The sequence below is a fragment of the Cyprinus carpio genome, chromosome B21, assembly GCF_018340385.1.
Source record: "Cyprinus carpio isolate SPL01 chromosome B21, ASM1834038v1, whole genome shotgun sequence".
Classification (NCBI taxonomy): Eukaryota; Metazoa; Chordata; class Actinopteri; order Cypriniformes; family Cyprinidae; genus Cyprinus; species Cyprinus carpio.
Window position 1 is genome coordinate 6,119,840 of NC_056617.1, and position 16,830 is coordinate 6,136,669.

Here is a 16,830-nt window from a genome sequence, read left to right on the forward strand (position 1 = left end):
ACACCAGATGAATCTAAAAGCTCCTCAGGGTCATTCAAAAATAAAATTGGTGAGTGGTGTATGAAGTAACATATTATTTTATAATAAGTCTGATCTCATATGTCTGATATCACACATATTGGAACTATTGCATGTTTCATCTCTAACATGACTGATATCGCCTGTCTGATCTCACTCATATTTAGTTTCTAATTTCTCATGTGTTTAATCTCGCATATATCATCTAACATAACTGATCTCTTACATATCTGATCTTGCGCATGATTTCTCACATCTGATCTCAGATATCTTACATGTCTGATCTCACACATAGTAGATTTGTTGCATCTTTAATCTTTTACCCATCTGATATTGCATGTCAGATCTTTAACATATCTGATCGTTCACATGTCTGATATCAACTGTCTGATCTCACGTTTCTAATATTTGTGTCATCTCCCATCTCATTTAACTTAACTGATCTCTCACATATCTGATCTCATCTGTAAGATTCCTTGCTTCTGATCTCACATATCTTCCATCTTTAATATCTGATCTCACACATAGTGGGTATTTTGCATCTTTGATTTGTTTTTTTATCTGTCTGATCTCACAGTTCAGTTCTTTGATTAAACTTTTTTTCATGTCTATTATCAACTGTCTGATCTTCTATTTCTAATCTCTCATGTCTGATTTAACATAACTGATCTCACATATTTGATCTTACATGTATGAATTCTCACATCTGATTTCAAATAGCTTACACATTTGATCTCACACATATTGGATTTGTTGCAGCTTTTATCTTTTACTAGTCTGATCTCGCATGTCAGATCTTTGATATATCTGATGTGATGTATGATCTCTCATTTCTGATTTCTCACATCCTGCATGTCTGATTTCTCATATCAAATAATTAATCTCTTACGTTTCACCTGTCTGATCTCACATATCTGATCTCTCTCATGTCTGATCTCACACCTGCTTGATATCTTGCTTGTCTAATCTCACGTGATCTCTCATGTCTAATCTGATTTCTGAAGTCTTTTGTCACACATCTGATCCCACGCATCTAATCTGATCTCACATGTCTGATAGCTCGCATTGCATTTTTTTCTCTCTCTTCTTTCACATAAACTATAATCATCAGTTTTAGTTTGTTTAAATATCACACCTCTGAGCTAATCAGGCCTGTTTCTTGCAGGCCTTCCACTCTGTTCTTTGGGCATCATGAAAGATGCCTGGGAGCGACTACGGCAGTGCATCAGTCCCACTACTGTGCTGTGCCCGAGCGGAGGTGGCACACCCATCCTGGGCCAGGTCTTCCATTTCCTGTGTAGGAGCATCCTTCGAACCTCTTCTCTGGTGGACAAAGATGGAGGCACACATGTGGATCCCAAAGCCATCACCATAGCCATGGCACAGCAACACCAAAGAGCTCAGGTGGGAAATCCATTGAAGATCCATTTTACTTTCAATAACTAGATGTAGAGACATTGCAGTTGTTTTCATACCCTCCATCCAGGTTCGTTTGGAGGCTTTGTGTCAGATTTCCTCCTTCCTGTCAGAGATGGAGGAAAAGAGTGTCAGCTCTCTGGCGCCTCCTCGTTTTCCAGGCCTCTTGCAGTCAGTGCAGCTCCAGTTCCTCTCTGGCTGCTTTGGTCTGGGAGCCCCGATCACCGGCAGTCTAGCAGCACCTAACAACAAGATTCACCATTACACTGTAAGACACACTGATAATGACATTTCCTCAAATACAAATCACAAATTTTGCCAAATTTCAAGCATGATGTTTGAAATTTTGTTTTGTGTCTAGGCTGGGACTCAGTCGGCTCCTGTCGGTGTTCAGAGGGAGTTACAGTCTGCAGCTCACACACTGTACCAGCAACTGGTGCGTGTGCTCAGACAGAAAGTGGCGCTGGAGAGAGAACAGGCTGGTGGGTAATGCTTCTTACTCGAGCATGTAGCATTTGTCTAAATGCACAAAAAAATTATTTGTGATTATTGCTTTGTGGTTAATATTTTGTTTGACTATTTTATAGTTTGGCATAGTCCAAGTACTCTAACAATATAGCAGTTTAATCAAGTGGTGATTTAACATAGATTTGTCTCATTTCAGGCTCTTATCAGCACCTGCTTTTAGCTACAGTCTTCGCTCTGAACTTCCACTATCAGCCAGTGGATCTGGTGGTGATAATTAAATGTGGTGTCCTGGAGATCTTGTCCACTCTGACTGATAACACCTGTGTGCTGGTGAACCAGCGCTGGCTGGCCGCCTCCATGTCCGGTCACATGCAGCTCGGTGGGGCGGTGAAGCTGGCCGCTGCCAGACTCCTGCAGATATTCGCCATAGCGGCCAGGTGAGATTCTAAACTTGATAATTAAATACGCCTCCCATGATGTGCTCTTAAAACCTCACATTTTGAAAACTGATGCCTTAGATAATCGTGTTCAAAGCATTCTTCTTGCTACATCATAGTATTGCTTAAATGTAACAGTTTTGCATAGTAAAGAAACTCCAAAACATAATTTCTATGGATGTTTTGGTATCAACAAACATCCTCTCTGCCAGTAAGAGCAACAGTACCTGGCTGCAGACAATCTACAGTAGGTTGTACAGCTGCAGTTAAATAAAACCGTGTGTGTGTGTGTTTCTCCAGTTCCTGTGAAGAGGCCTTGCCATTGGAAGTGTCCCAGGCTCTCATGGAAGTAATGAACGAGCAGCTGCAGGGATTGTTACATGCAATCCAGCAGGAGGAGGTGCTAGAGAGGGATTCCACAGAGCACATCCAGGAAGAAACTTCCAAACAAGAAAGTCAGTCATTTCAACACAAGAGTCAGTGTTTTTATATATATATATTACAACAATAGTCATAAATATTAAATGTAATCTTATAATTATGTCATTGCATATTTGTAATTTTTTTGTAACAATTTTTTTTTTAACTAATTACTTTAATTTTACATTATTTATTTTTTTTTTTTTTTTTATTTATTTATAATGATTGGTAGTTAAATTGTAGGTAAAATAATAGTAATATTATTAGTTTTATTTGTTTTGTTTTTTTTTGTAATTTATATTTAATCTTAATAATAATAATAAATTATATATATATATATATATATATATATATATATATTATATATATATAGAATATATATATATATACACACAAACGATTAGTGCTATTTTTGAAAATATTTAAATGTATTTACTTTTATATATTTATATACATATATTTAATATATAAACATTGCCTATTTTTCTTAAATATATGCATGTGTGTGTGTGTGGTTATATATACATAAAAATATACACAGTACACTATGTAAACAAAAACTTTTTTTTTGGATGCAATTAATCACGATTAATTGTTTGACAGCACTAATATATGTGTGTGTATATATATATATATATATATATATATATATATATATATATATATATATATATAGTGTGTGTGTATATATATATATATATATATATATATATATACAGTTTTTTACTATTATATTATATTATATAAATATTATTATTATATTATATAAATATATTATATATATTTTTGTTTTATTTTAGGTGCAGATGTATTTCGTAGCAGCAGGGTTGTGGAGTCCCACCTTGCCGACTTCCTAGTCTTCCTAAGACGCATTTTGTCTCTAAGGGTCGCCAAAAGAGTCTCTGCATTTGTCAAGTGGATTGATCCACTGATGACAATTATCTCATACAAATGCAGCTCTGGAAATCCACGCTTTCACAACCTGCGGACGAAGCTGCTGGCCTTCCACATTCTGGAAGCTCTTCTCCCTGCCTGTTCAGACCCTGTTGTCATGAAACAGGTGAGAAAAGAAGTGTTTTAATTAATGCTGTGCACCTAACTCTAACTTATTGGTGGTTGATTGATTCTGAGTAAATAGTTTACCATGTCATTTTTGTTTTCAGATTGTTGATCAATTATTTAGCCTTTTGTCCACATACATGTGGGAGGAACCTCTGGCCCTGAGGAAAAACTTAGAAAAAGAGAGAACTTTGGAGAACTCAAATAGGGTATTTAAACACACCTCTGTCTGTTCATTGTACAAATTTTACCCAGTCATATTTGTGTCCATGCATTTTAGATTGTTTTATATGTGCTTATGTGTCCCCCAGGACAGCGGAAGTGAAGATGAATGTATTCCTATTGGTGATTTCTCTTTCGACCCTCATAAACTGATCTGTTGTTCTCTGGAGAGCGGGAATGTACTCTCTCATGGATCGGGGGGGAAAGGGTACGGTTTGGCCACCACTGCCATCACATCTGGATGCTTCATCTGGAAGGTAACAATACAAAATACAGTCACTGGTGTCCCTTGTCTTTTACAGGGTCTGCATTCTAAAGTTTTTTGTCTCCATCTCTTAGTTTTATATCACTAAGGAGAACAGGGGAAATGAAGGGACATGTATTGGAGTGTCCCGATGGCCCATCCGGGACTACAACCATCGCACCACCACAGACATGTGGTTGTACCGGGCCTACAGCGGTAGCCTGTATCACGGAGGAGAGCTGGGCCGAGCTCTGCCCTCCTTCACCCAGGGGGACACCATCACCTGCATCCTAGACATGGAGGCCAGAACAATCTCTTTCGCCAAAAACAACAGGGTCAGTGTGTTTATGACCTTAGTTTAAATGCCTTTCCTGTTACACCTAATGGTTTTAATTTGGTTCTGTGAACGATTCTTTTTCATTTCATTTCATTTCATTTTGTTTCATTTCATTTAATTTTTTGATTTTATTTTATTTTGGCAAAGTGATTACTATTTTAGACTGACACATTTAATGCGACAGATTCAAAGTTTAAATCTGTGATTTCTCTATTTTAAATATGCCTATATCCCTATAACTGTATTTCATAGACAGTTAATTTAGTCTTCATTTAAAAAAAAAATATGATATTGGAGAAAAAAAAGTATCATATTGCATTAAGCAGTCATGTGGTTTTCAGGTGAACAGAGTTTTGGACATCATAGATTACATGATTTTGACAGAAATGAATTAATCTCCAATGCAGTACTGAAAACCATGTGACTGCTTACTCCAGTATATTATAATGTTGTGTGTTTTTGTTTTTTTTCTCCAATATCATAATTTTATATGAATCCCAAATCAACTTTGTCTATGAAATATAGTTACAAGGATATAGGAACATTTAAAAGAGACAAATCACACATTTAACCTATGATTTTTTTTCATTATTATTAGTATTATTTTATTTTATTTTATTAATGTGAAATGTGGTGTGTGTTGTTTTTTTTTTTTTTTTTTTTTTTTTTTTTTTTTTACAAGCTTTGGAACTTTTGTTTTGAAAATAACTAATTTAAGGTAATTAAATATAATATATGGATTATAATTACTGTCAAAAAGTATTGCTTGATTTACTGTATAAGCTAGTAGAACATTTAAAGTTGGAATTAAATCAAAATTAAAAGAGTATGATAGATTTAATAGACTTTTTAATAAATGTGTGCAGTGCTTCTGTGTGCATTATTTTGAAGGAAAAAGGTTTTTCTTGTAAAAACCTAAAAAAAAATTGTGAAAACTTTTTATTTTTTATTTCAGCTCGCGTAACATCAGTTGCATTGATTAAAAAAAAAAAAAAAAAAATATATATATTATATATATATATTTATATATATATATATATATATATATATAAATATATATATATATATTATATATATATATATATATATATATATATGTATATATGTTAATTCTAATTTAGATAAAGTCCTGTATTACATTATTTCTTGCTGAATATTTTGTATAAAATATAATTATGATGTTATGCACAATGCGACAATGTAAAATTGCAAAAAAAATTTAGAAATATAATAGGTTAAATTCAAGCTCTATTCACATGGAAAATAATTTTCAAAAACTAAAATAATAATGCAAAAACAGTAATGAACCTAAAATGGAAATATATGGGGTAAGCTGAAATATGAGGTGTTAAAGTTGTTGTTGTTTTTTTTGTGTGTGTAGGAGCCCAAGCTAGCGTTTGAAGGAGTGGATGCCACAGAGCTCTACCCCTGTGTTCTTTTCTACAGCAGCAACCCAGGAGAAAAGGTCAGCCTCTTAAACCTCTACACCACTTTTGTTTGTTAAATTTTTACATTATAATTATATAATATATTATAATTCATTTTAAAACCCTCCTGTTCTTCGACTGGCCTGTAGGTGGCGCTATGTGACCTGCAGATGCGTGGCATGCCTAGCGATCTTCTGCCAGGGGAGCCCTTGTGCAGCCCGAGGGCCACAGTTCTGCTGGAGTCCACCATTCAGCTGCTAAGACGACTGTACGTGAACGATGACTGGGTTCAACATATCAACCAGCACATGCTGAACAAACTACAGCTCATCAACCCTCTCATGAGAGAGGGACAAGGCAAGATAGGTCAGTTAACTTGTCTGAATTCTAAATACATTTATAAACTTTTCAGACACATTTTTCTGTACTTGAAAAAGTTGATTACTCGTCTTGTTTCCAGGAGCGTATATAATATAGAATTTTTCCCCATTAAGTACTTTTTAGAAAAGTCTTTTTTTAAGAGGTTACTATGCCAGTTGTATTTTAAGGGTTAATATATTTCGTCCTCTGCCAGCAGGTCATGTCAGTAAGGAGTCCGATGAGAAATGTGGGGTGAACAGAGAGAGGGGCTCTGCTTGGGCAGATGTCGGGACATCGACAGACCACCTCTCTGGCCCAGCGGGTCTCTCTGACGCCCAGCTCAGCGTGTTGTGCACTGAAGTCTGGCCCGTCATGGCCCTGATCGGAGGGGTGGACAGCGGTCTCCGTGCTGGAGGGACCTGTCTGCACAAACCCAGCGGTCGACCGGCGACTCTGCTCGGGGTCTTGAAAGAGGGAAGCCCCTTGGCTAAGCTTCAGTGGGAGGAGACAGATTTTACTGTGAGGTAAGCACACAAATACATATACAAAAATACAGTATTCTTACAGACAGTCAAATAAATGCAAGAATAAAATGATTACATTTTATATTATAATTTAATTTAATGTATTATGATTTATTAATAATCAAAGAGGCAAAAGTAAAAAAAAAAGCCAATAAGCAAAGTCTGTAAAAAACTGTTATTGTTTAAATTATTTATTTATAATTGAATAACATTCATTTAATAGTTTCTATGTAATAATTAAATATAATAAAAATAAAGGCAAAGGTCAGTAAAAATAATAATACATATACATACAATAATATAATCATCATTTTCATATTTTTATTATTACTATTGTTTTTTCTAAATTACTTAATGTCTGTTTTATTATAAAAAATAAAAATTAAATGAAATTAATTTTAAATTTTGTCATGCAATAAATAGTAAATATGTTCATTGTTTATAAAGTGTTCAAATTGGGGTGCAAAAAATCTAAGCAAAAACAAAACTTTGCAAAATTTATTTTATAGGTTGTCAACATTAAGTTCACATGTTAGCTTAAAATATTAATAAAATATATTTAATACTATTTTTACTGAATTTGATATTTTGCTGTTTTTCATTTCATTTTATTTTAATAATTTATTATTTATTTTATTATAATATATTAATTATAATGTAATAATTTACATCTCTATTTTTAAATGGTAGTTAATCTAGTTTTTATACATCAGCTTAGTTATATTTATTATGTGCAAGATTTATACATCTAACAATATTTTATTAGTGGTTGGAAGTAAATTTTGTCCGATTAATATTGCACTGATTTAGTTTGACTTTGTGCAGTGACCATATAAAAGACAATTTAATTTTAGAAAAATTTGTTGTCTCTGTAATGTGACAGGTAATAAATGAATGTGTGTATGTATAGTAATACATACACATTTGTGTATCTATCTATCTATCTATCTATCTATATATATATATATATAGATATATATATATATATAGATATATATAATGTATAGATAGATAAAATATACAAAACCATTTAGAATAAAATAGTGTAGTGCTTCATAACTTAATATTCTCAGGCGCTGTCATTAGTTTCTATGTTCAAATGCCATTGTAATTTTTGTATATTTTGTATGTTATACCTGTCCTGTTCTTTTTACCAGTTGCATGCATCTTTTCTCCTTTTCAATTTCTTCACTTCCCTTTTCTTGTATTGTCTTTCGTCCCCTTCATTTTTTCTAATCATGGCATCCTTTCCTTTCCACTCTTTTATTTCTGTCTTGCCCCTTCCGTCTCACTCTTCTCCTCATCTTCATATTGCTTGTGACCTGCTCTGGTCCCACTAACCCAAAGCTTCCTGAATTCTTGGTCACCCAGCGACACACCTCTCTCCTCCCTGGAGCCGTGTGATGTCCCCCAGCTAGACATGTCCCGCTGCCGTGGCCTCAAGCCAACTGTGTTGTTCGACCTCATCCTGATGACCGGCATCTTAGAAGAGCGGGAGCCTCCTTCTGGATCATCCGAAACATCTGGATTGCCACGAAACCGAATCAGCTCTGAGGGCGGCCCGCGTAGCGAGCTGGAGAGACATTTGGACGAGGACATCGCTCGTATTATGATGGACGAAGAGGGAATGAGCTATCCGGTGGATGAGGACAGAAATAAAGTGGAAGAGAGGAGAGATGAGAACCCAGATGATGCGCTTAGATCCCTCATACAGTCAAACGAGGAGCGTGTTAGCGCCCCCTGTCCAACAATACTTGCACCACAACCTAGAGTGGACTTCTTTGCTTTGGAGCTGCGTGCAGTCCGCATTTCCTACCTCCTTTTGGGGGCGCTAAAATCTCTGGCTGTCATTCTGAGCTGCGGGAAGTTCACAGATCTCCTCCTGGTTCCCAAATCAGATGCAGGGGTCAATGTAAGTAGCCCCGACCCAGCGAGAGCCTCTGCTGGCGGGGAGGAGAACGCGGAGCTGCGCTCTGTGCTGCAGTTTGTGGTGCGGAGCATGGTGAAGTGGGCCGTCAGACCCTGTCCGATCAAACAGGCCATGGTTTTATCAGACCTTGAGAGGGCCCAGATCATCATCTTTAAAGGAGTGCTGAGCAGACTGCACGAGGATGGAAGCAAAGAACACAAAGGTCTGCAGCTTTGGCAGCAACATGTGAAAAATACAGTTTATTCAGTTGTTTACTACATTTACTGAATAATAATAATTCAACTTTTTAACTTGACATGTAATGATAATATAATAATTAAATGTTTATATATTGGTTTATAATGATTCAGTAATTAATGTCATTTAATAATTTTAATTAATTAATTATTATACATATTATAACGGCTGTTAATTTATTTAATTATTAACATAATAATTTGATAATTTTAATATAATGATTTAATGTATTATAATTATTAATAGGCAAAAAGGCAAAAGTAAAAAAAAAAAAAAACTAATAGGCAATCTGTAAAAACTGCTAATAAAAATAATAAGTTAGTAATATTAATACTGCTTTTTAAAATTATTTATTTGTAATTTAATAACATTCATTTAATAATTTTAATATGATAATTAAATATAACAAAAAGAAAGGCAATGGTTGGTAAAAATAATAATAATAATACAAAATGTAAATAACAAAAATAATATTCATCATTATCATTACATTTTTATTATTAGTATAACTATTGTTTATTTTTATAAGCTTAATATAATTTCGTGATTTAATAACTAGCATAACACTTAATATAATTTCATAATTTAATCATTTTAACACCGTAATGCAATTTATTGTTGTTATTATTATTATTATTATTATTATTAATAGTAGTATTTCATATAGCTTAGAAAGACAAAAGTCTGGAAAAATAGCTAATAATAATAAATTATTATTACTAATGTTTATTTGTTTTTATTTGTTTTTATATGTTTTAATATATTTTAAATTTTTTTTTTTTTTATGTTTTAGTATGTAAAAGTATTTAAAAACATAATTTTACAAAAATTTACAAAAAACTCATGATCATTTTGTTTTTTTTTTTATATTTAATAATTTAATTTAGTAACTTTAATATAATAATTTAATAGTAGTAGCAGTAGGATTTAATGTAGCTTAGAAAGGGAAAAAAAACATATAATAATAGCTACTTCTACTATTAATAATAATATTAACATAGACTTTTAATTTAATATTTGTTTGTTTTTTGTATATTGATTAATTTGACACTTTGTTCCGTTGTGTCTGTGTACACAGATTCAGGAGGTCACTCGTCCTCTCAGCCTGTGTCCAAATCCTCCAGTTCAGTCTCGCTTTACAGCAACGGCTCTGAAGGCACCGCCATCTTCGGCCAATCAGCGTCACCCTCCACCAATGACCTCACAGCCTCGCTCCTCACTGCCCTTCAGGCTGACGGCCTGGAGAACTTTAACCCTTTCCTTCCCATCAACCTGCTACAGTGAGTTTTTCTTTCATCCAAGCCCAATTATTAACATTTAAAGAGTGCATTATAAAGGAGCCTAAGAATTAGTGAAGTAATTATAAAGTATTATGAAGTAATGCCATTGTGTTGTAACATCTGAGGAGTAATTGTTCTGGCAAGTAATATGTTTACAGTTTTTTTTTTAATAACTGTAATAGTCTATGTCAATTTGAAAGAAAGGGACCTGAGACAAGGGTTTCACACACACACACACACGGTAAACTCTCTGACATGCCTGGATATTCTCACTCCAGATCGGCGTCAACTGAGACACACACTCACACACAGGTTACTGAGAGTGTGGGTGAGAATACAGGTGAGTGTGTGTAAAGCCGTGGCTGTGTGTGTTATAAACTCATAAACACATGCTCCTCTTAAGGCATATGAGCATGGCTTAATGACTCAAGGGTGATTAACACCTCAACATAACACATGCTCAAGCTGAAGGTTTGCTCTAGAACAGGTGCTAGCGGTTCTCTTGTGTCTGTGTGTGCATGTGTGTGTGGCTGGGCTCCTCTAGGCGGATGGTACTGGCGCGATTTCCCACATTGACAGGTCTTGTCCACAGTCCGGTTCTGCCTCCCGGGCTCAGCCTGACGAGCTCAGCCTCCTGTGAGGGCTTCACTGAGCAGCAGACCAGCTTCCTGGAGCCCTGCGGTCAGACCAGGACCCCTGTGGGTAAGATGTCCAGACAGACTCTGGAATACAAGTAGCATGTGGCATCCATGGACACAGTTCATATGGTCTAGTGATTTTTTTTTAAATTAGTTTTTTTAGAAACTGATGTCAAGATCGTTTATGTAGCGCCAGGTGGGAGCATTTGAGAAATTGAACTCCTCAATCTAACCATGACGCCTGTGCATGTTTTACACTTGAGTCTTGCTTTGGAAGGATTTTGGGGTTTGTTGCATACTGTACTCACTGATTGCAAAAAAGTTTTGGCTTTTTTGTGCATCTTTACACCCTGTTGAATGGCACCGTGAATCTCACAATGAATTACCAATTTCACTGAGGTCCAAAACTTGAACACTAGTGAAAAAAAATGTTTTTCTATTTTTTTTTTATATATATATATAAATGTAATGTATTTAGTTTTATTATCTGTGTCAGTCTTTGTGAAAGATTAATTGAAAAATAATAAAAATTAATAAATAAAAATTAATATAAAGTTTGAGAATGTCTTAGTTTATATATATATATATAGATATTATATATATATATATATATAATCTATATATATATATATATATATAAAACCACAAATTTATATATATCTATATATCACAAATTTGATTAGTGACTTAGAAATACTATCCTTACAATTTATCTATAAATTTTATGAATTTTTTTTTACTATTATTTTTATTAAAAAAAATTAATAAAAAAAATCTACTTTTCAATGTAGATATTACATTTTATTTGGGGGAAATGTAATGGGATATGTAGTCAATGTGAGATATTAAAGTTTATTAAGTGTAAAAAAAAGGAATGAATTTTGTATTATTTTCTTTTCTCTTTTAATATCACAAATTTGATTAGTGACTTAGAAATATTATCCTAATTATTTATTTATCATTTTCTGAATAATTTTAAGTATGTTTTTATGATTTTTTTTTTTTTAACATTTTTCAAGGTGGTCTCAGACTCAGATATTAAACTTTATTAAGTGCAGCAAAATATATAATGGAATTTGTAGGAAGTGTCAGATATTAAAGTTTATTAACGTGTAAAAAAAATATGTAATGGAATTTGTAGTCCATGTATTTTCTTTTTTTTTCTTTTTATATTTTATTTACTCTTTTAACAATGACTTAGAAATATTATACTACTTATTTATCATTTTCTGAATATTTTTAATTGTTTATATTAATTTTTTTTTATGTAAATAAAAAATCTCAGATATCAAACTTTATTAGGTGTAATATGCATCAGTCAGCCCAGTCCAGACAGTCCAGTCACATTCTGATGCATCACTGAATATTTTCATTTCTGTCCTTCAGAACAGCCCCAAATGTTTGTCCCAGTGCGCTTGCTTGAAATGGGCTTCTCAATGAGACACATCTACAGGGCCATGGAGGCAGCAGGTACCAACGAGTGCTTGCAACATCTAGCCAGACTCATTCTTACCTGCTAAAGGGACAATCATGTCACAATGCTTTATGGAATTTTCAAAGGTTAAGAAACCAATGATGGCAGTGCAGTTATTCACAACAAAGAGTTGGCAAATTCTGTTGGGTTTTGATTATTGTATTTATTTATTTATTTATTTTGTCTCTAATTATTTACTGCTGATGATGCTGTTATTACAGTAGATACACTCATTACACTTCCCTGTGAGATCCTGCTTCAATTCACCCCTCACTGTTTTTCCACAATAAAACACTCCGCTGAATCATGGGAAATATTAGTGGAGTGCCGCATGAAGTCTTATTTTCTGTTATGAATGCTCTGTTCACAGTTCAACAAAGTTCAGCTTATTTATATAAATATTTTGTATATATTTAAATGAATAATTTTATTGCATATTTACTTTTTCTTAAACATTAAACAATTCAATTATATATTTATTTTTTGTTAGCAAAGCCAACTTTAAAAAAAAAACAATTCTTTTGTTTTTTATCGATCAGTACAGTTTTTTTCAATCTTTTTTTTTTCGCAGTAATGAGTTTATATTCCACAATTTCAAAATATTTTTCCCCAAATTTTTTTGCAACTATATCTTTACATCTTGCAATTCTGAAATTGTCCTGCAATTCTGACTTTGTCTCATATTCTGAAAAAAAGAACAGAATTGTGAGATATTAAGATGTATAAATATAATTGAGAAAAAAAGTCTGAAATGTGAGATAAAAAGTTGCAATTACTTTTTTTTTTTTTTTTTTATCCCATGGTAGAAACAAGCTTCCATAGATTTCTAGTTTAATCAGTTCTGTATTAAAGTTTTCCTTCACAATCTAGTCCAACATGCCTGCTTCCATTTTGTTTGTTTTTAAGATAAAATTATAGATTTGTAGGAAAAAAAGTAATTCATACAGTCACTTTATATTTGATAAGTTTCAAGCATTTATCATACACTTCAGACCAAAAGGTCCAAAAGATCACAAGAAACTTTAATTCATTCAAGTGTGTCTAAACGTTTTTTTTTCTAAACGACCTCTGTCAGGGGTCACTGGAGAGGTGGACTCACGCACCATCGAGGTGCTGGCGAGCTGGATGCTGGAACATCCCATCACCGGAGAGGGCTCATCTGCAGGGGGCGCCACTGATACGCCCTCATCTGAAGGGCCAGAGACGGTCCAGTGCCCTGAGTCTCCAGCTCCTCTCACCCTACAGGAGAGCAGAGAACCCAGTGAGAGGTGAATTTATGCACGACATCCTAACCAGTAATAAGTGCTAAATTACACCTCTCGCATGTTTTGCGTCCTAACCAACCTTGACGGCCACTTGGTTTCAGTGTCTGCTTTCGTAAGAGCATACTAACATACTACTCTTAGTGTTTCTAGTATACAGTATGTGTAGTAGCACAGTTTACAAATTTCATGTTTGCAAGATCACAATGACCTACTAAATTTCCTGAAAAATCATATACAACAGAGCACACTGCAAGGAAAATTGTATCCCAGAATGGGCTCATTTCCTTTTATCCATTGTGTGTATTCCCATTGTGTTTTCCAGTCTGTTGGCAGGTTTGGACTTGGTGGAGAGAGAGAACTTCTTAGATGTTCACCTCACCAGGAACAGACCCCCACCTGCACGGAGGCAGCGGTCCGGAGTAAGTCAGAGAACATCCTTCAGGAGAGCAGGTCAGAATCATACACAATACAGTTTCTTTTTAATTCAGCAAGGATGAGTTTGCTGACCTAACTTGTTTGTTTCAGACTCCCCGTCGCCCAGTCCTGTCCCATCGCTGTACAGACAGGACTTGGCAGTGGCAGAGTGGCCAGAGCGGGCTGAAACGCACCCGTTTGCTGCTGAAGACGACTCGGAGCTGGGCTACATGGATGATCCGTACCAGGAAGAACCGTATGAGGAGCTGCTCACCCCAGAGTTCATCACCTCTGAGAGGGACACGCTGTGGATGGTAGAGGTACTGGAGACGCTATCTGTCTATTGGTTTATCTCTTGTTTTTCTATCTATCGCTTTATTCTACCTACAGTTCTGTCATTTGCTCTATCTGTCGTTCTATCGTTCTATCTAACGTTCTATCATTCTATGTATCTATCTATTATTCTGTCTGTCTATATGTCGTTCTATCTGCCTTTTGTTTAGTTGTTGTATCTATCATTCTGTCATTCCCTCTATTTATCATTCTGTTGTCATCGTTGTCATTTGTTCTTTTTTCTCTCGTTCTTTCATTCGTTCTGTTTTTCTCTCGTTCTTTCATTTGTTCTATTTTTCTCTCATTCTTTCATTCGTTCTATTTTTATCATTCTGTAATTCGTTCTCTTTTTCTCTCATTCTTTCATTTTATTTTTCTGTTGTTGTCGTTTATTCTATATTTCATTCATTCTGTTTCTTTATCATTCTGTCATTTGTTCATTTTCTATCGTTTTGTCATTCACTCTATTTTTTATCTTTTTGTCATTCGTTCTATATCTCCATTGTTCTGTCATTACTTCTATTTTTCTATCATCTGTCATTCATTCTATTTTTTATTCTTTTGCCATTTGTTCTATTTTTCTCTCATTCTTTCATTCATTCTATTTTTCTATCATTCTCTCATTACTTGTATTTTTCTATTGTTCTGTCTTTTGTTCTTTATTTCCATTGTTCTCTCGTTTGTTCTGTTTTTCTCGTTCTTTCATTTATTCTGTTTTTCTCTCATTTTTCATTTGTTCTATTTTTATCATTCTGTCATTCATTGGATTTTTCTCTCATTCTTTCATTCATTCTATTTTTCCATTGTTGTCATTCATTCTATAATTCAATCATTCTGTCATTCATTCTATTTTTCTATTGTTCTATCATTTGCTTTACTTTTGTAATGTTCTTTTATTCATTCTATTTTTTATAGTTCTATTATTTGTTGTATTTCTTTATCGTTCTTTCATTTGTTATTTTTCTATCGTTCTGTCATTCCTTCTATTTTTTATCTTTTTGTCATTCATTCTATATTTCCATCATTCTCTCATTCATTCTATTGTTTATTGTTCTGTCATTTGTTCTATTTTCCTCTATTTTTCACTCTGTCATTCATTCTTTCTGTCTATTGTTCTATCATATTGTCATCTATCATTTTGTCATTATTTCTATAATTTATCATTTACATAGTATTTCTATCATATTTGTTTTTCTGTCAGATTTATCATTTATTTTATCATTCTATCTGAATACTGTTGTTTGTTTAATCATTCTGGCTGTTTTTCTTTTAATATTATTTGTCCATTTATGAATGTATTTTTGTCTCAGGGAAGAGAAGAGCACCCAGAGCCTCATGAGATGGTGGAGTGTGAGCTGTGTAACACACTCACCCTGCAGTTTAACAACCACATGAAGCGCCACCACCCGGGCTGCGGTCAGAGCGCCGGTCGCCGTGGTTACCGCAGCAACGGGGCCTACGTGGACGGTTGGTTGTTGGGGGGTGAGTGTGGGTCAGGCAGTCCATACTACTTTGTGTTGACTTGAAGGGAAAAGTACCTAGCCTCCAACCTGGGGGCTATGAGCTCCAAACAGGACAGGTGAAGATGAAGAAATGATGAACATGCTGTAGCCATTGACTTTTTGCTATATAACAACCCAGATGTTGTTTTTCCAGGGCAAGAGGTTTGGCATCTGATCTGATTGGTCAATTAGATGGTACATCAGAAGGTATTTGTGCAAACTTTTAAATAACCAACACTATCCAGTTTAGTAAATGAATGTGTAATGATTTGAATGTCTCTGTATTAGATGAATGGGATCTAGGTAACCAGGAAGACTCGGATTCAGACAGGCTTACCGGTTTGGAGGACTTTGGGATTCTTCTGAGGCCTTTAGGTCTGAGTGAGAAGAAGCCCGTGCCCGACCCAATCCCCTTCATTGAACACGACCCACTCGGAGCCCTCGTTAGCGGCTCGGTCAGTGGTGACAACAACCCGCTTTACAAAGGTAGTGTTCTTATTTTGTTTCATGTTTTCTATAAGAGCTTTCCAAAATCTCAGTAAAATGCAGCAGGTTGTTGTTTGTTTCTGTGTGTAGGTGTTGTCAGCACCGAGCTGAAGAGCTCCTCGGTTCCTCTGAGTCTTGGTGAGCAGGCAGCATCCCTGCGGGAGCCTCAGGAGAGACTGTTGGCTCTGAGGAGAGTCACCTCCACCGCTCAGATCTTGCTGGCCTACAGTATTGTGATAAGAGCTCTCTCACAGACATCCACCAGGTAACATCCACTCATACCTGACTTCACTCAGCACTAAATATATCATCTGCTCTGTGAACTCCTTCTCACCAAAT

At 34.8% G+C, this 16,830-nt stretch overlaps 1 protein-coding gene across 1 annotated transcript in view; it reads left to right on the plus strand.

Annotated features, from left to right (window-relative positions):
• Positions 1 to 16,830, plus strand: part of LOC109045559 (probable E3 ubiquitin-protein ligase HERC1) — a 63,062-nt gene that overhangs the window by 25,114 nt on the left and 21,118 nt on the right. The window contains 24 exon segments of the mRNA XM_042748376.1: positions 1 to 49; positions 1,184 to 1,422; positions 1,505 to 1,702; positions 1,796 to 1,916; positions 2,099 to 2,339; positions 2,640 to 2,794; positions 3,560 to 3,819; positions 3,923 to 4,027; positions 4,130 to 4,297; positions 4,380 to 4,619; positions 6,003 to 6,086; positions 6,198 to 6,414; positions 6,623 to 6,932; positions 8,280 to 9,064; positions 10,178 to 10,379; positions 10,924 to 11,081; positions 12,404 to 12,487; positions 13,567 to 13,759; positions 14,079 to 14,206; positions 14,282 to 14,490; positions 15,814 to 16,082; positions 16,160 to 16,212; positions 16,294 to 16,491; positions 16,582 to 16,756. Coding sequence (XP_042604310.1) covers positions 1 to 49; positions 1,184 to 1,422; positions 1,505 to 1,702; positions 1,796 to 1,916; positions 2,099 to 2,339; positions 2,640 to 2,794; positions 3,560 to 3,819; positions 3,923 to 4,027; positions 4,130 to 4,297; positions 4,380 to 4,619; positions 6,003 to 6,086; positions 6,198 to 6,414; positions 6,623 to 6,932; positions 8,280 to 9,064; positions 10,178 to 10,379; positions 10,924 to 11,081; positions 12,404 to 12,487; positions 13,567 to 13,759; positions 14,079 to 14,206; positions 14,282 to 14,490; positions 15,814 to 16,082; positions 16,160 to 16,212; positions 16,294 to 16,491; positions 16,582 to 16,756 — 4,841 coding nt within the window.